The sequence below is a fragment of the Lates calcarifer genome, linkage group LG17 (genome assembly GCF_001640805.2).
Source record: "Lates calcarifer isolate ASB-BC8 linkage group LG17, TLL_Latcal_v3, whole genome shotgun sequence".
Lineage (NCBI taxonomy): Eukaryota > Metazoa > Chordata > Actinopteri > Centropomidae > Lates > Lates calcarifer.
In genome coordinates, this window is record NC_066849.1 from 11,462,857 (window position 1) to 11,487,787 (window position 24,931).

General features: G+C 43.6%; 1 protein-coding gene across 2 annotated transcripts; it reads left to right on the plus strand.

Moving 5' to 3' along the window:
• The first annotated feature begins 38 nt into the window (after positions 1 to 38).
• shdb (Src homology 2 domain containing transforming protein D, b) lies at positions 39 to 24,931 on the plus strand. 2 transcript variants are annotated; one of them, XM_051077161.1, is made up of 7 exons: positions 39 to 313; positions 3,884 to 4,260; positions 6,161 to 6,311; positions 9,104 to 9,325; positions 18,172 to 18,346; positions 20,550 to 20,669; positions 23,362 to 24,931. In XM_051077161.1, exons 2-7 carry the CDS (start codon positions 3,928 to 3,930, stop codon positions 23,546 to 23,548), a joined length of 1,188 nt encoding a protein of 395 aa, XP_050933118.1. In that variant the 5' UTR covers positions 39 to 313; positions 3,884 to 3,927; the 3' UTR covers positions 23,549 to 24,931. The 2 variants fall into 2 exon arrangements, with proteins under 2 accessions (XP_050933118.1, XP_018528949.1); XM_018673433.2 differs by lacking the exon at positions 39 to 313 and adding an exon at positions 2,954 to 3,199.

Here is a 24,931-nt window from a genome sequence, read left to right on the forward strand (position 1 = left end):
AGTAGCACAGTCAACACTACGCGGGGCATTCTCCTCGAGGACGCGCGCTGAAATGTGTAGCGTTTTATTTTGTGTTGAACGGGCTGTGTAACCGGTCGTACACTCATCCGTCGAACACAAACTTGTCGTTTTGTAGGTGTTCTCTGTTTCAAGCCGTACCTCAGGCTAACAATTCAACGCGGGGGGGTTCAGGGCAAGTTCCATATTTTGGATATTTTGGCCAATCACACTGAAACGTAAAGGTGAATTTAACCAATGACAACGCTGGAGGAGCTGAACCCGGAAGTCCACTCTTTTTCAAAGAAAATGTGAGGTGAGTGAAAAATGATATTTAGAAGAATGGTTAACCTAGCTAAATGTTAGTCTACTACTCCGGGGGCTACTGAATTTATATATTTAATTAAGTTGATACTTTACTGAGGCACTGGCATTAACACCTCTGTTTTCCGCCTACTGTGCGTGGTTTTTGGTCATGAACGAATACTGATATTAATTTTCACAAACTATGAAGTCAAGTGAGACTTGCCTCTGTTTTCATGATTAAAGGAGACGTGCAGTACACATGAGCCATCAGATGAGGGCAGTAAATGTAAAGCAGATGAAACTAAGGAAATCAATTATTCCTGCAAGTCTGTGTAGCTTCTTTTTCAGCCCCTTAATTCAGCCCAAAGACTCCTCATGATTATATTCAGATGAAATCCATGGCTTTGAAAGATAACTTTTGTTGGTGTTGGTGTGTCACGTTGTACATGAATGTCTACAGCTATTGATCCACTACAGAGAGAACAGCTTGTTTGTATACCTTCTCAAATTTTGTAAGTGGTGCTGTTTGTGGTATCTGTGTGAAGCGTGAAGTTCAGAGAAAATGTCACATCCATATTTAGCCCTTTATAATGAGGGAGCCTTATTAATTCTCTGAACCGCTCCACTGCGCCTCCTTGTTTTCTGTTTGATTCAATTAAATCTTTGGCTCTAACGCAACAGTGTTTATTTTGCATGGAAAAAACCCCCACATACAATGACTTTGTACCTGTCTGTCTGCCTGTCTGTCTGAGATTATCTCTGACTGTGAGAGATCCTGATTTTCCATTTTCCATTTTCCTCTCCTCTCCCTCTGTGCTCTCCATGTGTCTCTTTCTCAAGCTGAGTCTGACAGCTCCTCTGTCTCCCTGTCTCTTATTTTCCATTTCTTGCTCAGTTTCAATCTTTTCTCCCATACAGTTCTGGCTCTCACCCTGGGCCAGGATGGGGGGAAAAAAAAGAAATGTATGCTCAATATGTTGCTTGCTTGCAGTGGGGTCAGAGGAGGCGTCGGAGTAAGTGCGATTGTGCAGATGAAAAGGGGGAATGTGTGCCAGAGAAGTGGGAGGAGAGAGGGAAGATTACTGGTACACTCAGAGATGACAGGAGATAAAAATGCAAAGGTATAAAAAGAATGGCAGAGTGAGGGAAGGTGGAGGAAGATGGTTCTTTCTGTCATGTGGGGGAAAACATCTTACACATGTTCAAAGTAGTGATGGTGTGGGAAAGGCATCCCCATATATTGTACAAACACATTATCAAGGTCCATGTGTTGTGCCAACAAGATCTTTATCAATGTACTGAATGAATAGATCTCATTCCTGCAAGATAAGATGTGCTCTTTAGCACTGCATATTGATCGTGTTCCCACATGATAATGAGTGGTTCTCACAAATTGTGGGTCTTGTTCCCGCGAGTCTTTGTTGTTCCCACAGTCAGATTTTTCTTCAGGGGGAACAAGTGAAGTGAGAAGGAGACACTAAACACTGGTTTTCAATCTGTCTGTCACATCTACAGAGAACTTTTTCTCCACAGGAAGAAAAACTCATTTGACAGGCTTTTATATTGGCTGCTGTCACGGCATTGATCCTGTCATCAAGTTGACTGACTCAACACTGTGACTAATTTAAATTGGACTGCAGGGACCTAAAAGATACAATATTTGCAACTACACACAAATACACACACATGCTCAGCAACTTCAGATTTCAAAACCTGGAGCCGGTGCTTGGTGAACACTGGCTCATACAGACTAGGCAGGCAGGACGGGGGGAAGATATGAAGGTCTAGATGGGATAATGGTGATGGTTGTGGTGGGGGTGGATTCTAGCAGGATGACCTCATCTCATGTGGGAGAAAGTGAGCTCATGAGAGTCGTAAAGAAAGAGGCATTTACGGTCTTTTAACAGACTTAGATGGGCCTTACCCACTGTAGCACATAATCCAATCTGCCAGCCTGGACCTTGGATAATGGGACATCAGTAAGAGGGATGAAACACACTCACAGAAGCGAGAGAGAGCAACACAGATGAAACAAAAGGAATGAAACTGAACACTGCTTTATTTTTCAATCAGAGTTGACAGCCCCCAGAGCTTTTTTAAAAATCTTGTGTAAGTGATAAGGAGGTTTTTTTTTTGTCTATGCCTGTATCTAAACTTCACTGCAACACTGTTCATGTTGCCCAAAGGGGGATAGGATTTCCCTGTTCCACCACATTCTTTTAAGAGAACTGAAAACAGTTTTGTTCAACCCTCAGGCTTTTTTTTTTTTTTTTTTTGCATTTTGATGCTCTTTTAGGGGAAAATGATAATGTTAAAAAAACCTTCACCGAGGCTTCAACATAAAAACTCTCTAGTGATGTCATGCAAATAATAAATAATGCACATCTTTGGAGCACATTCGTGCGAGCTGGTTCCCCCCTAACACCCCCACCCCCCGTTTCTGTTCTTCATTTGTTTCCCCATACAGTTCGCACTGTGATTTTTGGCAGAGGATGTACTATCTCTTGTTGCAGCCTGTGTGATGTGCAGATATTTCAATGAATGAACGGTCGGCTGACTGCGAAAGGGAACAGAGGAGGATGATATTCCAGCGGGAATTAAGCACCTCCCCTTTAATCGCTCGGTTGAGTTTCTGTCGGAGCTGTAGTCGCTCTCTCTTCACTCGCGCATTTGCCGTCAGTGGGTAAAGGAACTCCGGTTGGATATCTAGTGCTGTTGTTTTGTTCCAGAAAAGCTGCTGTTTTTAAATATATATATATATATATCTCATTATTTCCCGTCCTTTTGTGGAGTTAAAAGCGAGGAAGGTTTTCTGTCTCTGAGTGGTTTTATTGCCATCGACATGGAGAAACGCGGAATAAAGCATCCAAAGTGGCTGAAGGACTGAATAGGGTTGGTAAGTGAGTGTGCCATCGCAGCGCACAGCTCACTGGTATTTAAATCCAGTGCTCTGGTGCGAAGTTGAATAAAAATTAGTTCACTTTTAATTTGCTTTCAGTGTTCCAGATCTGCTTGTGTTAATGATAAACTTAACTGGATTTGATATTGGTTGATCAACCAAATAAAATCAAAGTAAAATGTTTGATGCCACATTACTTTTTAATGGTCTTTGTCTTCCCCTGATTTTTTCTTTTTCTTTTTTTTTTTTATCAGCGTGTTAATGTCGGACTTTATTGCTGGGGTGTGAAATGTAATTACAGCCTCTGGGCAAAGTCCAGATGCCAGACGTTATTGCTCCCTGCGTAAAACAAAAGCAGTGCGTAAAGCCCAGCTGTTGGTGCAGTTTAATGTCACTGGAGTGCATGTAAACGCGCAGTGATAGTGGGTCTGTGATCGCGGAAAAAGTTGTCCTGCACAGATGTTATGAGAGGATCAGGACCTGTGGATTAAATATTGTTTTTAGAATTTAAAAAAAGAGTTTTATAATCTTTCAATTGACAATTCAATTCAATTTCAATTAGGATCAGAAAAACGCAAACCCACAGGGATAATCAAATCCACAGCTCACACAGTTTCATCAGAGGTAAGGTCAGGCAGTAACCCCCTCGTTCATCCCTGTCTCCCCCCTCCCCTCCTGCAGCTCTCTCTCCACCATACACCGGCACGTTTGGAAGCTGAGCTGCGATGGCCAAGTGGCTGAAAGACTACCTGAGCTTTGGCAGCAGGAAGGTGCCCCCGCAGCCGCCCACGCCAGACTACACCGAGAGCGAGATCCTCAAGGCATACCGACTCCAGAGGGACCTGGACTTCGAGGATCCCTATGAGGACTCTGAGAACAGGTCCAGGGGTGAGTCCGGGACCTCTGACCCTGCCACGCCGGTGTACGGGTCTCCCATGAAGTCATCCAGCGTGGATACGAAGTCCCCTAAACACAGACTGATCAAAGTGGACTCTCAGGAGCTGGGGCGCACCAAGATCCTCCTCAGTGCCATCTCTTTAGAGGACCAGCAAGAGCCTGTAAGAGCCTCAGTCTCTCTTCATGTCTTTGCAGGTGCTTGGGGCAAAAAGCAAGTGATGACAAATTTTTATGTGGTGAATGAGATGAAAGGGTGATGGGAAAACAAAAAAAACACACTCTCCCTCGTCTCTCTCATCCCATTTCCATCAGCATGACAGCTTTATTGATCAGACTCCATAAGCAAGTAACTGGTAATGTGTGTCGCAAATATGCATTGTTTAGATAAATCACATTACATCCCATGTGCCATATAAATATGCTACCATAGGTGGAGGAAAGAATTATTGATGGCTTGAGCGGACCATTGAATCAGAGAGGGTCACAGTCCCCTGAGTTTATGTCCTTCCATAAATAATAAATGGGGTTTGGTTTTGCAAGCTGAGAGAGAGACCCCCGCATGAGCACATGTTAGGGGCCATATACAGTGAGCCGTATGCTGATATCAGGGGCCATGGGGAGCTATAATTTATGCTTTGGCGCTGTTTGTGTCATCAGGACTGCAGTACTTTCCTGGTTATGCGCTGTGCATGTTGTGCTGTAGAAAACATACACAGCTACTGTGGGGTGGGGGGGTGGGGGGGGGGCAAACAGATGTTGAGAGAAAGCGACTGGAGCAAGAAGCAAAAGGTTTCACAAGGAAATGGTCTCCGCATTAATTCATCTCACATATGCTGAGTAAGTTAAGGAGTATTACAGAGTTTTCATCGCTACAGTTAAAATCCATGAGTCTGCTCATGGAAAACGCTACAAGTGCGAAAGGCCTGAAGTGGATTGAAGTAATAGTCTTAACTGAAGTCGATAGCTCCCCGCTCTCTCCTCCTGCTCTCATTAATTTCCCAGGGTCTGTGGGAACATCGGCGCTCTAATTAACATTGCAGATTCCTGTTCGTCGATAGGTAACCTGTTACAAAAGCAACATGGGATTAGGATGGAATTTTGAGAAGCATGCGTGTTTCGCAGGAATTTGGGAGTGAGAGAGTGACTTCCTTTGTCAGAGAGGGACAGAGCGACAGGACGAGTTCTCTTTGCCAAAGGGTGTATGTGTTTTTAGGTGTGTGTACGTGTGTGTTTGTGTATTTGTATTTATGTGTGTGTGTGAGAGAGAGAGACAGACCATATGGCTGCCTTTGTAGCTGTCAGTGTGCCAGCTGACCACTGTTTTCCTCCTGTGCTTTCATAAAAGAACAAATGCTCCCAACCGACCAACCAGTTACCTCTTTACTCTCTGTTCTCTCTTCCTCCACCCGAAAAATGTATCATCCTCAGACAGGATGGTTTCTTTATGTAATGCATTTTCCTTTAATGTGGCAACAAATACACAATATAGCTTCTTCTTCAAGGCAACAAGACTGTATAGCATCTAAATAAACACATTTGGTGTTGTATTGTGATGTTCCGCGGTAAAGGTGCACATTAATGTCTAGATGATGCTCCAAATGCGTTTTGTCTGTAACCAAACACATATTTAATGTGCCATTCAGTGAGGAACTGATTGCTTGTTAAAAGTGTTGCGCTGCTCTCCCCATCTTGGGCCTTGATGAGCTATTGTCTGGGCAACACCCCATCCTTTTAAGCATTTATACATACACACCAAAGTCTCCTAATTATCAGAAAACACTCATGCCCTAGGATGCTTTTACTCAAGTCTTTGATTCAAAAGCGTGTGCTTTTACAAAATCCAGATATGAAAATGCTGAATAAAAGTCATTATAGCCCATGATTGGGATTCTAGCTCTTTTCTGCAAATGTGCCTCCGAGACAAAAACAGATTTAAAGTGTTTTTCTATTTCTATACTAAGTCAAAATGTGCGAGGGACATTGTTTCTCTAAGGGGACGAGTCAATGTTCTGTAGGAAAAGTCATTTTTCTTCACGAGTAAGTGTGTGTTTTATCCTTTAGGTGGTACCTTCTGCTCCACTGGCAGGGGACACCGATTATTCTGACCCATTCGATGCTCGATTGGACCACAGACCAGAGATGGATCACGGACCTGTTCCCTGTGAGAACAATGGCTACATGGAGCCGTATGAGGCCCAGAGGGTCATAACAGGTCAGTGTTACTCTCACTGCTCATCAGTCGGTTTCTTATATCAGTGTTGCAGTGTTTCATTGAGCTACTTTCAAAGGAGGTATGGTGGTTTAGTGCCCTTTCCTTTCACCACTTCCTTTGATAATGAATCAGCATTTCCTTCATAATATGAGATTAAGTGGAAATCCTTAAAGGTTAAATTAAGATCTCATCATAAAAATCACAGGTATTATATTGCTTTTCAGGCACAAATCCTGAATAAATGTTACTGTAGCATGAGGTAATATTATTATTGATCTATTATCTGTCAGCAATTTCTTTTTAAAAAAATCAGTGACATTATCTGTCTTTATTTCTCTTTTTTTTTCTCTGTTGTGATCTTATCTTTACTTCCATAGTTTCCAGTTCTTTATTTTAAAAACTCTGGTGTTAGATGCAGTGTTACTCAGTATTTCCTGTTTAATTGCTTCATTTGTTAGCTGGCAGTTCTGCTCTAGAGTGTTGTAACCGTCAGCTCCCCTGTGTTTTTAGTTCATCACAGATGAGTCGGGCCCTTTGGAGATGCCCATCCGCTCTCGAACGCTCCCTCCTCCCTTGTGATTCTCTCCCACATCGTCTAGCTCACATCTATCGTTTTCCATTTGTCTCTCCTCCCGTAACATCTCTGTCTGCCCCTTTCCCCGGCGCTCTCCCCTGGTCTGTCCCAGTCGTTTAGTGTAAAGAGCCTCCCCTCCCCTCCCCTCTCTCTCCATTTCTCTATCTCTCTTCATCTAGAGGGCTCTCCTTGGCCCTGAGGGGAGCCTGGCTGTGTCTCTGATTTGTCCTTTAGCAAATTTTATGTCCTGTTCTCTCTCTGTTGTCACTCGTGCTGCCATTTTGGTGGTCAAATGAAGCCCATAATCTCAGGCTTAACTGAACGGAGTGGCCCTTCTCCTGGCCAAACTGAGAGAGGGCCTTAAAGAAAATCTTTTTCTTGCTGCAGCTGGATGGAGCCATTGGTGAGATTAGATTCACAGTGGTGATGGTTAAGCGTTTGGCAAAGCATTGTCACCACTCTTTCATTGACTTTGAATTGGGCCTGTCACTCCAGGGCTGTCTGCCTGCCTGCCTGCTTTTGTCTGTCTGTCTCTCAGTCTGTTTTTGCTCATTAAAAAACACAGCAGAGCGGCAAGGACAGATGTGAGATCGGAATAGTAATTATCTTTCGCAAACACTGCCCCAAAAAGACACCTGTGTGCTTTTTTTTTTTTTTTTTGACTGTACTTTTAGGTGGGAAAACATCTTGAATGCTCACACCTCTCAAGCTGGTGTGTTTTAACTCTGTCATGATTTGTGAGTTTGGCTCATGGGGATGAAAGACAAGTCTCAGTTCCCAGGTCTGACTCACATCTGTATGCCCAAACACTCCCCAAGCCCTGTCGTCATTCCCTTCAATCTACTATCTCTGTCACCTTTCTGGCAAATTGCTATTTTCTCCCCACCGCCTCCCCTTGTGTTCCCCCCCCCATCATTTTTCATATGAATTTCTCATTTTATTTCCTCCATGCCGGTTTTTATCTCTCCGTCTTCATCTTCTCCATCTCCAGGCTGCCGCTGACACCGCGGGTTCCCAGCGCAGGTAGAGCAGCATTCAGCCCTGCTGTGCTTCTGTCTCAATGACTTAACATCAAACGCTGACAGACACACACCCCTCCCTCTCTCCCCCTCACACACACCCTTCCCTCCCTCGTCCTTCTCTCCCATTGCCCTCCTCCTCTCCCCGTTGTTTCCTCACCGCTTCCCTTTCCTCTTCCTTCTCCTCCCGCTGCTTCTCCACGCCCCGCCACATCCTCTCCTCCTCTTTCCTTACCTCCCTCGCCTCGCTCCTCCTCTCTCTGCCATTTCCCCTCCGCCCTCTTCTTCGTAACCTCAGGGACTTTCCACAGGGTCTCCACTCTGTCGTCATGGTGACTACACGGCCGCTCAATAGCGGTGTCTTGTCATGTGAAGGTTAAAGTTTTCCTCTGCTTTTCACCAGCGAATCCCACCATTTAGTCTTGTTCCCTTCTCACGTGAGCGCACCTCATTTTCAAGGCTGCTGGCTATGGACACAAAAGATGCCTACTCTTGCATTTTCTCCCCCATTTTTGCCCCTTTCATACCACTCATTTTTTTGTTTTTTTTTTTCATTTTTTTAAGGGTACATTTTTGAGGTCAATATATCAAAGCGCCACTTCTGATTGCTGCTGCTGCTGCAGCTTAGAGGCACCTATTGATGCATTCAGAAATTAGATTTCATCCTCTAGCTTCAGCGTCAATAATCTTAAAGCCTTTTATCTCATGACCATATTTGACTCCACATAACAATTGCAGGTGCTGGGAAGCATTTCTTGGTTGGAGCCCACTGAGAAAGTGATGAAAATGTTAACAAGGGAACATGGATGTTGTTGTGAGCCGTGCTGCAGGGATTCTGAATGGACGAGAGGAGGGGGCTGGGTTCTCTACCGTGTTGCTACTCAGCATCTAGCCCAAGGCCTCGTTAAGCCCCCCCATATGAGATTCTGAGCCCACGGCAAGCTGTGCAAACATCATTTGTCTCTCTTTTCTAATTCTAGTCATGTCAGAGCTCAACAGGCTTTCTGTATTACTTTGTAGTTCAGAATAATATTAATGTTGTGTTGAAGGGGAACCTCATCGCTGCTGGCAAATATTGTTTATCATGTTATCTGTTTTTCTTGCCGAGTGGCCGGAGGTGATACATAAGGCGGATCTCTGAGAGTTTGCGCAAATGGGTGAGTGTATAATTTTGTGTTATTTTGTATATGCTTTAACAGAGCTGCAGCGTGGCCCAGGAGGGGGACGGGTACGTGGCGGGGTGCAGCTCTACGACACCCCCTATGAAGATGAGAGAGGCCAACGCCTGGGTCTGGTGTATGGAGAACCTCAGGAGGAGGGCAAGGAGAGCAGCAGGCTGCCACAAGATGACGAGAGACCAGCCGACGAGTATGACCAGCCCTGGGAATGGAAAAAGGACCACATCTCCAAAGCTTTTGCAGGTAAACAGAAATATTATGGTGGTGGTGTGGCTGCAAAGTCAACAAAAACCAAGGTTGTGTGAACCGTTCCTACACATGATTGAAGGTATACTTCAGTAGCTGGACTGTCATTAAAAAAAAAAAAAAAAAAAAAACACGTCAGCTATTCTGAAAATATCAGAATTGTCCAGTAAATTAATTTTTTAATACATTTTAAACAATGTTGAAACAATGGAACCACTTTTGCATGATTCAATTTATATTTAAAAGCCTAATTTACATAGCAGTTGATGAGTTTTTGGAGGCAGTTAATCACATCATTGTCTAAACCGCTCCTCATACTTTGTTTGCTTTTCTGGTTTTAAGCGGTCAGGCTGAATCGATAATCACAGCTTTTTTTTCTTTTCTTTTTTTTTTGGGCAAAAATTGGGCATGTGTGATTTAGGCTGGCTAAGCAGTGAGCAGCATTTTTAACTGAACATCCAGTTTAAAGCTCCCATACTGGCAATCATCCATTGAGCAAAACAATGAATCCCTCCCACCTACTGTACAGAGGACATCTCCTGGTGTTTCTGTGTGCCGAGCATAACCGATGAGGTAATGCGCAAAATATGGTGTTTTTTTTAAAGGGGAATCAATTAGTATAATTAGTGAAAATGGTTAAGGCTGGGCTTGAAAGGGCTGTTTTTAAATGTTAAACCCCTTCCAGGAGCACACAGGAAGCCCTGCTGCTGATACTACATGGTGAAATACTCATCCAACTCTCCTGACCTTTAATGTAGTATAGTGTCTGCCCCCTTATCATTTCATCTCCAAAGCCTTTTTTTTTGCAAGAAAAGGAGACTACTGTGACCTTCACTGTCTCAGCTCAAATGATACACATCTGTCTGTCTCCTTTACTAGGCTTAAACACCTTCTGGTGACTATTGATGTCTTGCGCCCGCACATATAACAAAGCACAGTCACAACAACCTCCGAGATGATCATTAGAATTGACAGAGACGTCTTGTATGTGTTTTGGTGTGAGAGGGATATAGTTGATGCCATAAAGAGGAGGTTACCTGTGGAGAGACACAGAAAGCAAGGTTCATTATCTTTGATAATCATCATTTTATCTGCAGTATTTTTACAATAATAGGCATAGTGAATTGTTATTATTTATATAGTTGCACTGACAGTGCGTGCCACATCTCATCCTGTTATGTTCCATCTACATCATTTGAATATAATTGGAGGGAGAGAGTGAAGCGGAAGTAAGAGAGATAGAAAGGTAAAGAGAAAGAGAAGCAGACTGATAGGTCATTTAGGAGTGGATCAGTGTAAGGCATGCCAGGCCAAGTCAGCTTAATTGAGCTGCATCTCTGTGTCACCAAGGTCAAGGTGATGGGATAATAAATCAACCTTGCTTCGTGTGCACTCCCTTCCATTCTCGCTCTCCTCCCCTCTACCCCTCCCGTATGTGTGCCCCTCCTCTCTTCTCAGTTAATTACATGCCTACATGTGCGTGACTGATCCAGTGCTAATAAGGGAGTCATGGTCAGCACACAATTGTCTGAATACACACACACAGACACACACAGACATATCCGTGACACACCGTGTTCATGCTCAAATCGTGTTAACCAGAGGAGCAGCAAAGAGACACCGTCACTTATCTGAGAGTGGAGTTTCAAAAGGAGGTGCACGACAGTTAATTTAAAAGCCAATATCACCTCTCACCTACTTAGTACTCATTCCTGCCTTATCAGTTGTTTTCTTGCTTTCAAGCTTTTTCCTCACTGTGCTACATACAGTATTACAGCACCATTAGAGAGCGCAGTGGAGGAAAACGCTTGTGAGGCTAGAGTTGTCTGACCCCTTGTTTTTTCCATTCGGAGTCAGCACTCTGAGCTGGCGTGCTGTCTGTCTGAGCAGACCAAAGCACTGAAGTGTAAACACACAAACAGTATTTTCCATTCTCACATTTAATCCATATTCCCAGAGCCTTTCAGCGTTGCTAGGCACAAGCCACATGAGAGGGAGGGGAAAAGACGGGGAGGACAAGGACGCAGCAGAAAAAGAGAGAGAGAGATGGAAAAGATGGACAGAAAAAAACAGGAAACAGGAAAAAAAGAGATGTGGAGAAGGTTTGAGGGACAGAGAGGTGGGAAATTGATAGAGAGGCTGTAGAGAAATAGAAAGGGGCGTCCAAGGTTATAGTATGTTTGGTGGCAGCTCAGTGGATGTTTGTGGAGGCCCAGTGCTTCAGAGGGGAGGGGCATTGAGGAGAATTAATGGTCGGGGGCTGTGGCGAGGTGAAGCAAAGGGAGAGGAGGGGGGACTCAGGGCCATTGTAGCAGGGTGCAATCAGTCATCCGCTAACACAGGCACACTCTCTCACACATATACACTCCAGCACAGCGGCGGTGACAGGGCTGTCCCCGCAGCCCTCCCTCCCTGTGGATGTGACACGCTCACTCAGATAACCCACTACAGGGGGCAAAGGGGGGCATCACGATCTGCCAGTGGCCCCTCATCATCACCTCCACACATGCACATACACACACACGTGGATTCGCGAATAGGTTTTCCAGCTGTGATTATCACCGGGCTCTTAATTCAAGGGTGAGAAGAGGTTCTGCGCATGTTGGCACGAATGAGTGTGTGGGTGTTGGGGGGGGGAGGACTGCAAGATCGTATTGTATGTGGATTTGCGTGCACTGCATTCATGCGAACGCTTGTGAACAGAATCTCTCTGAATATGATTTTCACAGTTTATCCGTGCTTAAATGTAATCGGGTGAATGTTGCATGCTGCGGCTATTTTTCTAAGTAGCATCAGAAATAAGCACGCCTCCAAAGCGTTTTATTTATTTTCCACTGGATGTAGATGGTGGGTCCACTTCAACCAGCTGTGTGAGAGTGCCTCAGGGGGTCGGACGTGACAGGCCTCTCTCAGTCCGGTGGGTTTTAATTACAACGTTAGAAAGCTGTCACCAGTCACCACCACCCAGCTCAAATTACAGCAGCCATTAATTCCTGGAAGTCAATAGACAGTCCAGCATGTTAGAGATTGGCCCTGCAGCCATTCATCACCAATTAGTGTGCTAATGAAAGGCACTATCTCATTAGCTCTCTGATGGCCACACCTAATGAACAGAAGAATGGGTGTTACAGGTATTTCATTTTTTACAGTCCGCTACAGGAGCTTTGAGCCATTTGTTTTGAGCTAGACGATGGTTGAACACTGAAGGAGTGGACACATAATAAGAGAGCCGCAAATCAGGCGGAAATCTGGATGAGGAAGGTGGATGAATAACATTGCCGCCCCTAGCAATTACTATTATGGTGCCATTGAGCAAAGCACTTATCCTCCACTTACTCTGGTGCAGCTGCTCATTAGGCAACAGCAAAAGACCGGGGCTCTAGAGAGGAGTTCCTGACTATGAGTGCGTGTGTCCTAAAAGCAAGAGGGTGGTGAGTTTAGGTACAGGTTTAGGTAAACTCTTTGCATGGAAAAAAAGAGCTGTCTCATCGTATAATTAATTTTTTCTTTCTGTGGCAATCTAATTGATAGAAAAATTGATTGTTTTATTCCAAAGAAATTAATCAATATTGTTTTTAGCTGTGCTAAAGGAACAGCTCAAGAAATGGCAATGACAATGTCTGTCTCTCAGTCAGTCCACCTCTTTTCGTTTGTTTCCAGATTGAAATATCTCAACACCTATTAGATGGAATGACATTTTTTCCCAGATATTTATGGTCCTCAGAGGATAATTCCAGTTGGTTTTGGTGACCTTTCTGTTACCACCATTCTGAGGTTTATATTTATGGTATTGAGTGAAATGTCTTGATAGACATTCATCACCGCCTTAATCACTTTGGTGATCCCTTAACTTTTCATTTAGAGTCATCATCAGGTCTTTGTTTTTATGTGTCTAATACTTTGATTTGTAACCAAACACCTGCATAAATCCCATCTGCCTCATAGCTCTATGTTGTGTTTAGTGCTAATTGGCTAATGTTAGCGTGTTAGCACATTAAACTAAGATGCTGAATATGGTGAACCTTCAATCTGCTAAATATAGCATGATAGTATTGTCACTGTGAGTCGTTAGCATGCTGACATTAGCATTTAGCTCAAAGCACCACTGTGCCTTTGAAGTCTCACAGAGCTGCTTCCATAGCTTTAGTATTTTTATCAATCAGCAGATAAGGAGCTAAACTGAGGGATGAGGACTCAAATAACATTTTACTGATTATTACTGTAAGAGAAGAGATATATTCTGACAAAACTGAAACACATTTTCAGTCTCATCCACAGCATGAGATTACTTTATCCATTCTTGTGAAAATAGCACTGCAGGATAGCAGGATGCTGAAAGGTGCTTTAAAGTGTTAATGAATACCGAAGCGAAAGCTCCATTTAGCAAAGCTTGCAAAGACATCTTGACAGATGGTCTGCGTGCGTTTGTGCTGTGTCTGGATGTCTGGATACATGTGCTCTGACAGAATAAGACACGGTTTTCTGGGCTATTTTGAGTGTGTGTATGTCCCTGTTGGAGCCTACAAATATGTAAGTTTGTGTGTGTATGTGAGCGTGCAGACAAACATGCAAGCGAGGAAAAAAGAAAACGAAAATGAGATTTCCATTTCTGGTGTGATGCTGCTCTCTGTTGCCCTAAGCAGGCCCTGGGGGGGCATCTGACCAGTCTCTTCATCAATTTACTGGCACAGTGGAAGGGCTCTTGTCTTGCTCCCTCTCTCTCTCTTTCACTCCTGCCTCCTTTTTCTCTTTGTCACATTTCCTCTCTCTTGCCCTTTCCCTCTTCGCTGATTTTCTCTCTCCTCCAGCGCGAACCTTTTCTGACATTAATGAAAAGGCATGTGCTTCGTGATTCCCTCCTGACCAATATGAGAGACGGAGGGAAAGATGATGGAAGTAGAGTAGGGCAATAGAGGAGAGGTGCAGGAGAATATGGAAAGAGAGATAATGCCCCACTTAGAGGAAGATAGGTGGAAAAAGGGGAGATGAAGAAAGAGGAAGATGGGGAGAGCAGCATGAAGCCTCAGGGGAATGGATGTAATGAATTTCTGGAAAATGGATACACAAAGGGGATTGTCAAGGAATGCGTGATGCTTTTAAGATAAAAATCAAAATGGTGTGGATCTTTATTATAAAAGAGGAACTTGTGTGAATGCATGTTTTTCCTCTGCACTGGCATGATGGCATAAGGTGTTAATTGTCTGTCCTTATGGGGGCCATTTTGGCTCAGCAGAAGGTCTTTGTGTGCAGAGAGAGGATGAGATGCCAGGGCTGTTTGAAAAACAGATGTCTTCATTAATGGGCCTAATGAAGCTGCTCTATTGTCTTTGTCTGCTCCTCCTTTATGAAGAGGACACAGAAAACAGCTGGTGTGCTTGAAAAGTCAGTTATCTGTTACCCAAGGCGATGTGTGCTCTGTGCTCTCAACACAGAAAAGAAAACTTAGTCTGGCCATCCCCTCCCCCTCAGATAATTTCTGGTAATTGTTAGCAGGTAGTTGAGGCACCAGGAACGTGAGACCACAAATTATTAAACTGCCGTCATCGGTTCCATCAGTTGTGTTGATATGGGAGACAGAACCGATAAAAACAAACTGTATATAATGAATACAGTGTTGTAGATTTAAGTACAAATTGTGAATGTAGGCTGTGAGCGCAGATGTGACAGGGCCTTTATCCGTAAACCATTTAGCATGTCTCATTGTCTTGTATTGGCGAACAAAACAGAGCACCAAGTACCTTCTGTGTATGACAGACCCACAGGTTCCTGTTAGAAGTGAATGGAAGCCAGATGTTCCCTGTTAGTGAATGAGTGACATGGTGTGATAGTGTGTGTTTGTGTGTGTGTGTGTGTGTTAGCTTGGTATTCAACCTTTTGTTATCAGATGAAGAGCTCAGACAAGGTATGTGTGTGTGTGTGTGTGTGTGTGTGTGTGTGGTGTGTGTGTGTGTGTGTGTGTTTTGAGCCTGTTGCAGTGGAAAGAGCAGCCGGTGTTACAATTTGACAACCCCACAGAAACACACTAGTCCTGGTTAGCTTGGTAGGCTGCCAAATAAGAGGGAATACATGATACAGATCTGATGTATTCTTACAGATAGTGGGATGATTCACATAAGGTAACAACATGGAAAAGGGATGTTAATGAATAAGATCTGTGAATTAAGTAGCAGCATACTTATCTGTACAACATCATACCAGTTAGGAACTGATTAACAGCTTGTATGCAAAGTGATTGGAGTCCAGAACCTGTTATGAAATGACAAGCAATGCCCTAGATCCCAAAGACAAGGGTTTGAAACTCATGTAGCTGAACGATCTGGCTCATTTCAATTTATTAACCAATCGAGAAAAATGTAATTGATGATGTTGGTTTAAGAGTGTGTTTTTAGATTCACAGTTCATTGACTGGTTAGAATTTTGTTTCCTGTCTGTAATGGGATAAGACAGAGGAAACAACAGAGGGAATCATCTCACCCTTTTACCTGGTACTCTTTTTACTCAAGAGTACGAGACAAAATGACTTGTTAAGAGGAACAACAGCTACCCAAACACTAGGGGAGAGGAATCTTGATGGAATTTTCCCCTCTGACTACAATATGCCACTACCTGAGCTTATCTCTTGCTCCGGTGGCTGAGCACATTTCTGATCTGTAATAAATCTCTCCCTCTCTCTCTCTCCATTCTTCCTTCACTTGCTTTTGTGTGCCTCTCATTTACACCTTCTCTCTTTCCATGCGTCTCTCTCAGTTTTGCTCGAGAATTAGAGGTGTGAAATGTGATGTGGTGGCGAGCGGACAGGCAGCAGAGTGTGGCAGTGATGGTGTCAGGTGTGCGTGTGTGTGTTTGCGTTTGCGGAGCAGTGTGTTTGCGTGCGTGTCTGCCATTGAGGGATGCCAGGCCACACTTTAATCCTGGCTTCAGCGGAGGTGCGGCCCGCTCCAGATGGGGCCATTGTACTGCACCATGCATCAATAATTCATGGAGAGCCAGAGAAAGTGGCGGAGTGTGTCTGCCTGCTCAATAATTAACCAGGGAGGGAGAGAGGCATGTATGTACAGCCTGGGTCTCTCTCCAAACGCCCATTCAAATGGCCTTTGATGTCACAGGCCTGGGGGGTCTTTGGATTTGTCGGCTCATTAAGACGTCACCCCTCTTTTCCCTTTATTTGTTTTGTAATCCGTTTTAGCTGTGAGCAGGAGCTAAATATACGGTGTGAAACTGGCAAATCGCATAATGTACGTGTGTCCGTGCGTTTGTGTGGAAAGGTTGCAGTAATGACTGTTACAGTAGATGGGTGCCTTCCATGGTAGATAATGAGCTATTTTCAGGTCTGTCTCACAGTGCACCTTCTGCTGCTCTCCCACTGTAGGTAGGACAGTGAATGGAGCATATTCTGCCCCCACGTTCCTCTGTTCCACTGTCACACTGCGCTGTGGGTTGCATAGCACATGAAGTCAACATTTTGTTTTCATTGCTGCCAAGAGACAATTTCTTAAAGTGGATTCATTCATATGACTATAAGTAATGCAGCCTCTGAACTTCTCGTGTCCTCTCTGTCTTATTTTCCTTGCTTTCTTTGGTCTTATCTCCCAGTGATAAATTACAGTAAATATAGGGTCTGAAACATGAGATTATGTTTTTAAGTGTGGTGAAGCAAGGAGACAGGAGGTAGAGTATATTATTTCTCCCCATGACAGGAGATATAGTTTACTACATTTCACGACACCACACCACATCCTTGTCATCTGCACACACACTGCCTCTCCCACTCTCAATGGGGCTTCCCTGTCTTTCACCTCTGCCACATCGTGCTTCTCACTTCCTCCTCACATTAAAATCTTGCATATCTTGTCTCATCTCTTAATCATCGCCGCTCCTCTCGCATATTTTCACTCTGGTTAACTTTATTCAATCCCCATCTGCTGTTTTCTCACCCCTTTTTCTCTCACTTCCTTCCCACTCTCCCCCACCTGCCTCTGTTAGAAATGAGGGAGTTGTCGGAGTTACCATGGCCTGCCCCCGTGGGTCAGCTGGAGGAGGAGCCTCAAATCAGAGAGCAAGGTGACCTCTAACCCTGAACACCAACCCCTCCACCCCCCCACCCTTTTGCCTTGCCACCCTTTATAACCCCAGACACACACAGTCACGCTGACCTCCGTGACTCAAGCTGTTGTCCTACATCTGCTCTACCTCCACCCTGAGCCCCCATCGGCCCTCGTCTGCACCACCTGCATCTGTCCCTCCCTGTTGCAGTCATTATGGTTCTGGGTTTGAAGCTTTCCCTTCTTGCCATACAACCCCCCACCACCGTACATCAGCCATGCACAAATAGCTCCCTATAAATTGAAATGTCTGCCTTCGCCTTCATATCTACGAGCTCAGTAGAGCTGTGGTACACTTAATGTTTAATTACAAGTACTGTAGATTGGATTTTACCAAAACCAGGCACAGGGGTAAATAACACTTCAATCTGTACATGTAATTTGCTTCAGAGTGGAATTAGTACAGTCCAACATCCAGTAAGCTGTACTGTAGACTACTGAAAGACAAAGATATGTACACCAGAGCCAGGCAGAGAAGACGCCAACTTCCTGCCACTTATTTGCCATGGGAGACTCATAAAAATGTTGATGAGGGTAATTGTGATGTTGCTGATGGTTCTGCAGTCTGTCAGATCAGGACCCCCTGTCCTCTACAGCGAGAGGTCTCTCTGCTATATGCAAGGTTTTGCAATGGCTGGATGTTTGATGTTTACCCAAGTCTGGCTGTGAGGTTTAATCCCTTTTGATCACAGCACTGTGTAAATACTGTGACTCACTTTTTCTGTCCCTGTCTGCCAACAGTGCAGTTTGAAGGTGCAGAGTGGGACCGCTCCTCGCCGCCCACGGAACGGTTGCGTCCTCCGGGGCCCAGGTCCAGCCCGCTGGCAGGAGGGGGGATGAAGTTCCGAATGCCGCAGGAGGGCCTTGCGATGGTGGGGGAGAGAGTGGACCCTACCCTGCCTCTGGAGAAGCAGGTGTATGTATTCAGTCTTCTGTTAAACCCATAGGCGCTGCATAAATATATATCACTTGCTATGTGTCTGAGTATAGGCGACACTCTTTAAGGTTTAATCAGATTAAGAGGCTTACATACTTTGGTATTCATAGACAGTTGACAGTTAATGACCGAGTGCCCTTGTTGCCATTAATTTAATTACCTACTGCATAATACAGGATAAAGAAATTGTTCTGTCTTAGAAGAAAAATGGCAGTGATAGTAGCAGTGATACAGTTGACATTAGCAGACATCAAAATGGACCCATGATACTGTGCAAGATTAAATAAGTGCACATGGTGTAATCCAAGTAGGGTAAAGAGTAAGATGTTCACATCACTGAAGTATGCGACTAAGCCAGGCATCTTGTCTTGAGCATTATTCTGAGTTATGATGTTTATATGAATCAAATAAAAGTCAGTAATGCAATTATTTGTGCATGTAAATGCAATTAGTCTGTGCTATTAATCTCTGTACGTTGTAAATGTCTCTGTACAGTTGTCATGTCCATGCATTTATCATAGATTGTTATAAAAATGATTTCAAATATTTTAAGGACGAAGGGGTTGTACATCCCACAAATAAAGCAAAAACTTTTTTATTGCGCTGCTTTGATCTGCTAAGGGTGTGGACACATTAAAACGAAACGGTTATGTGTTTCAGCTAAGCAGCGCTCAACCTTAATTAGTTCTCAGAACTGCGAAAGGTTAGAATGAGAACTAATTAAGTTGGAACATTAAAAAACAGACATTTACTCTGGTCTTGTAATTTCAGACATCATTGGTGTAATTTATGTGCAGTTTCTGTGCATTTAAAGGGCTGTTTTACTAATGAAATCCAAGCACATGACACCCCTTAAGCACACATGCACATGCACACACCCACCCAACACACAGTGTTGTGCTCACAAACACATACATGTGCACAAATTCACTTGAGGATGGTAGTTGATTATTACGCCCCATTACTCCCTGATTATCTCTTAAGGGCTGTTATGAGCTTTGTGGTTTCCTTCTGTTTTAAACAGAGAAACCGTGTCACTGTCAACCTGTGGCATTCACTAGACTTGGCTGTCCAAGTGTCAAAGTTGTGTCCAGGAATATCTCATTATTATGGCAGAAAAAACCTCACAGTTTTGTTTTCTGGTTATACTTTGAAACTACTTGGCAAGACACTTCATGTACTTTTGCCCCACTAGCAGTGTGGCGCTAAGGATGGAAATGTTGGTCTGTTGGTCAGTCCACCACTTTGGTCTATACAGCTTCTTTTGGATAGATTGCCATGATATTTTGTACAGACTGTCATGGTCCCTAGAGGATAAATCTCAGTGACTTTGGTGATCTGCAAATTTTTCTTTAGCATCACCTTGAGGTTGATATTTGTAGTTTTTAGTGAAATGTCTCTACAAATACAGGAAGGATTGCCATAATAATTGGTTCAGACATTCATGTTCCCCACAGGATGAATTGTGATAACTTTGGTGATTCCTTAAATCAAACTGTTCATTTGTCCAGTTCTTTTCCCTATGAACAAATACCTGTGAACATTATGTTTACTAAACATCAGTATTTTAGCATTGTCATTGTGAGCATGTTGGGCAGCACAGTGGTGCAGTGGTTAGCACTGTCGCCTCAAAGAAAGAAGGTTCCGGGTTCAAGCCTGGGGTTTTTCTGTGTGGGTTCTCTCCGGGTGCTCTGGCTTTCTCCCACAGTCCAAAGACATGCAGTTTAGGTTAATTGATGACTCTAAAATTTCCCGTAGGAGTGAATGTCAGCCTGCATCCGTTATCTGTACCGCAGTACAGATAACGGATGGATTGTGAGCATGCTGACACTGTGTCTTATTAGAAGTCTTGTTCAAGACTATGGCATTTATGGTATATGTGACCAGCTGTGGTTTGTATCAGCACAAATGGATAACACACTCTGCCATTCTATTACCAACAATTTACTGCTCTGAAAATAGACACCAGAGTGTTTCTTGTTAATAACGAATAATATCATTGTTGCATTCATTTATTTCTATTAAACTTCAGAAATATTCATACTACTGTATCTGTAACAATAGTGCTGCCAAATTTATTTGACAGTGTCAACAACCAGCAACAAAAGATGTAAAAATATGTTGGAATTGCACTTCACGTTACCACTTTTACCATATCTTGTTGTGTGTGTGTGTCTGTCAGATGGTACCACGGGTCACTGTCGCGTTCTGAGGCAGAGTCGCTGCTAACGCTGTGTAAAGAGTGTAGCTACCTGGTGAGGAACAGTCAGACCAACCGCTCCGACTACTCCCTGTCCCTACGGTAAGACACACACACACACACACACACACACATGCTGATGTACCACAACAAACAGTGAGACGCTTGAACACCCCAGATATTCAGTGCCACAGTTTAATTGCACACTTCTCATATTTTCTGCCATGCAACTGAGGAGTGTGTGCGAAGTGTCTGTGAAACCACCTGAGCTACTGATCTCATATCACAGTCTCCCACACCTCTCCATCTGTCTCTCGCCCCTCTCTCTCCCTCCCTCCTCTCCACCATCTCCCCCACTTAAGATCACTGCCACACTGATTCCTTTTCCCGATACTCATTTGCAGGGCACAATAATGCTTATCTGGTCAAATCTCTCCCTTTTAATTACTGCCATGACCCATCGTCCCAGCCTCACACTCCTCTCCCATCATCCCCCTGTCCTCACCCCATCCTTGGCCCCTCTCTGTGGCCTTCTCCCTTGGCCCCATTGGGCCCTCTAAGTGGTAATCAGGCAGGTAGAGCACACTTCAGTGCACACATCATCCTCCCCATAATCACTAATGAATATGAATTACCTTCTGTGGGCCACACAAGAAGGGAATCAGGGAAGGAAGGGAGAGAGCGAGGGGAGGGGGGAGGCACAGAGTGTCACTGTGTTGTGCTGACATATAAACAAGCTCATGCATTACTCATTTACATGAGTAGAGTGGGTTTGACACACACACACACACACACACATACTCACACACACATGCATGCACATTTGCTCAAGCAACAAGGTCATTGCTAGCACTGGGTCTCCAGCTGCCACATGTGAGGTTTGAAAGCGATAATGTTTCTTATGAAACTACAAAATCTATCAACCTTACATTCTTTTGGTTGTTTGAGAGAAAAAGAAAGAGAAAGTGGCCTTCACTGAAGTAGACCTTCAGAATCTGCAACAATAAAGAGTATCATGAAATAGTCTGAAAGGAGCTAGCTCTATAATCAGATTAAAAGGATACAACCTTTTATTTTCTTCATTAATATTGTATTCACACAGTAAATTGCTGAGGTCCGGGAACATGACATTACTTAAAAGAAGTGAGATGGCATAAGAATCACAAGCTGATGAGCATACAGGTTTTGAACAAAGCTCCTGGATAGCTGAATGTATTCTAAATGTAAGAGAGGACAAAGGCAAAGGGTAAAATTATTACTCAAGCTCTAAAACATCTGTCACTAGTTTGGAGACCTTTTACTTTTCACACAGTTTTCAGTGCAATGAGGTTATTATTAGTAGCAGCATTTTTGGTTTGCTCACGTTTGATTTTAACCCCACATTTGCTTGGTGTTAATAGCATTGTTGTTTATAGGCTATGAAATGATCTGTGTGTTTAAATGTCTCCCCTTACTTTGTGTCATACATTGTATGTGTCCTCTTTTTTCTTTCTTGCATTCTTTATTCTTTGGATCCCTGAAGGTCATGTGTACTTATACAGTTAAATGAATATGTCATTTTTTGTACCACTACTCTTGTCCTGCCAGCATGTAGCAAAGCCTTTCAGTTAGGTGAGCAGTGGACGTTTATCACCAGATAAGTGCTGACAAGTTGCATTTCTTATCCCATTGTTATCGTCACAGATAGAAAGGGTAGCCTGCGAAATAACTCTACATATTTTTCCCATCATTTATCGGCGTGTTGCGACTGGTTTGTAGTTTGGTTTAGGATACTGGCACACTGTCATAATGCTGGTAAACCTCTCAGAGAGGATACTTGTAATAACAACCAGTATCAGCTTATGCAGCATCTGCTGATTTTATCCCTGTGACTGTATCCCTCCTTGGAATAAGTGAACCACACCTACAGTGTATTTTAGATTACACTGTAAAGTTAACAATGGGAGGAATGACAGAAACTGTTTAATGGAGACAAAATGAAGAGCCACTCCAGAGTGACACAGCACTGAGACAGACAGGTCTGCCAGGTTTAAACCAACATAAATATTTATGAAAGAGCATATAACTGGGAGGTTATAATGTACCATGCGATACAAGAAGTCTCCCAAAACAAACAGGACTGATGTGATGACGCGTTGGGCTCTCAGCGCTCTGGAGACCAGAAAGATGCCTGTTGTTTGGCTGTTTGTAGTCAGAGTGTGTTTTTTGGTTTCACTGCTCTTCAAATTTTAATTTGGTTTACTAGAACAATGACAATTATGGTGACCAGTTTCAGCCCTTGTCTTTCCCTCTGCTTCTATAATTAGACATACATCATGACTGGCTGGCTGGTTCTTAAAGGGGAAGTCCTGTTGTGGCTGCCTGGATTTTAAAGGAGAGGAACTGGTGTGGTTCTCTTGGCTAAGCCACTTTCACAGTCCAGTGCTTCTTTCTCATTTGCCCCAGCTTTGTCTTTCACACCATGTGCTGTTATACCACCCATTCATCCATCAAAATGTCCTTTCCCTCCTAATTTGTGACATGGTGTTAAATCTTGGTTAGAATCATGTCTTCAAAGCACAGCAAAAAGAGGTGCACATAAATCCAGGCTGTCATTTCCACCATGTCATTATGTGACAAAATGTGTGGAAGGCTACATGATGTTTTATGTGCCCCACATTTCTTATCATCCTTCTTTTCACCTCTGTACCTCTTTCTCTCCTTCATATTGGATCACTCTCACTCTTCTTTTCTCCTCTCCCTTTCTCCCTTTTCCCTTCTCCCATTCTTCCTGCCCCCCACCCCACCCCCACAGGAGCTGCCAGGGTTTCATGCACATGAAGTTCACTCAGTGTAAAGACGGCAAGTACGTGCTGGGACAGAACAGCCCTCCCTTTGACACCATCCCAGAGGTGATACACTTCTACACCACACACAAACTCCCGATCCGAGGTGCCGAGCACCTGTCCCTGCTGTTCCCTGTGCTGGTGCAGACTCTCTGACTGATGGTGGACGCTCCTCCTGGACCACCAGGGATTTCATTGTGTTCAGACACTTAAAACTTGAATGTTTTAATGGGATCTTTCCCAGCGGAGTGCCAGTGTTCTCCTCTTGTTGGACTGGACTACTTTTGATGATTCAACACACCACGGGGCCAATGCCCTCACCCACCACTGCTCTTGTACCTGTGCCAAGTGTCTCTAACATCCGGGGGATCGATTCACATGAAATGCAATACCTGAACTTTAGGCCACCTTTGCTGTAACTCCTCTCTCTCTCTCTCTCTCTCTCTCATCTCCTTGCTGAACTAAGGGGGTTAACTGTCAGGACACCTGAAATTCTCCTTCTCTTTAACATATTTCACTCACAGCTGCCGTAAATGTAAAGTTAGTAAAGCTGTAGCTGGGAGAAAGTCTGTACATTCTGAACCTGGTTCCAGTTTACAGGAGACCTGCAGAATATTGAGATTAACTTACTGTTGTTCCACAAAAAAACACCTCATCAACACTGATAAAATATTGCTGTTGTCGGGTGAAAACCTTGCAAGATATATTTTGCTGATTTTTCATGTTTATACCAGAATCAGTAAATTGAATTGCACTGTATAGGGTGAGAAACCTTTGTCATCCTCGGGCTCAGAAAACCCTTTTGTAATTGTCCCAGCTATTTTTGAAGATAAAAGGTTTTTACCAACAGCAGTGATATTTCAAATGCTTTTCTACACGCCACACCTGTCCATTTTCATCTGTTCTGTGGCGTCATGCTGCTATATGTTGAGGATTTGCTTGACACATCTCCATGTTACCTGTTGATTGTTCATTGTGAGCAACAGAGAAGCTGTGTTGTGTTGGTACTTGTGTTGACCTTGCTGACCTGTAGCTCTTGTTGATTGCCTATGTTGCATCCGGTAGACAATGCTGGGTTTGTTTTAAAAAAAAAAACAAAAAAAACAAAAAGCAACCTGTCACTGCTGTCATTGTCTTCTCACTGATTTAAAGATTAGTTTGGAAGCTGAGCTGGACACTCTCAGACAAACTCTCAAACTTTGTGAATGTTGGCCACGTTCTCACACTTCCTACATGTTTGATCACAGATTTTTTCGACTGGCCAAGTTCTTACATGCTGGTTGGTGAGTTGTGTTTGAGTTAAATACTTGCCATCTGGAATGGGTCTCCATGTCTGCTGCCTGGTTGCAGTGTTGTGTGGCAAAAACTGATTTTAGACTAGAGCCAATTTCTTCCAAACACATTGGAAATGACAAATAGGAAAAACAATATTTAAATCATTGTTTCTCAATCCAAAAGTCTATGTTGCCTGAATTGCAATTATTATTATTGTTATAGCCATGTTCGTCATTAGTAAAAGACAACAGGTTGCATAATTTA

Bases quoted from the DNA above. Each gene is read 5' to 3' on its own strand.
- shdb (XM_051077161.1), top strand. From the start codon at position 3,928: ATGGCCAAGTGGCTGAAAGACTACCTGAGCTTTGGCAGCAGGAAGGTG. The intron at 4,261-6,160 runs GTAAGAGCCTCA...TTTATCCTTTAG, and splicing joins TAGAGGACCAGCAAGAGCCT to GTGGTACCTTCTGCTCCACT. The intron at 9,326-18,171 runs GTAAACAGAAAT...GTCTGCCAACAG, and splicing joins CATCTCCAAAGCTTTTGCAG to TGCAGTTTGAAGGTGCAGAG.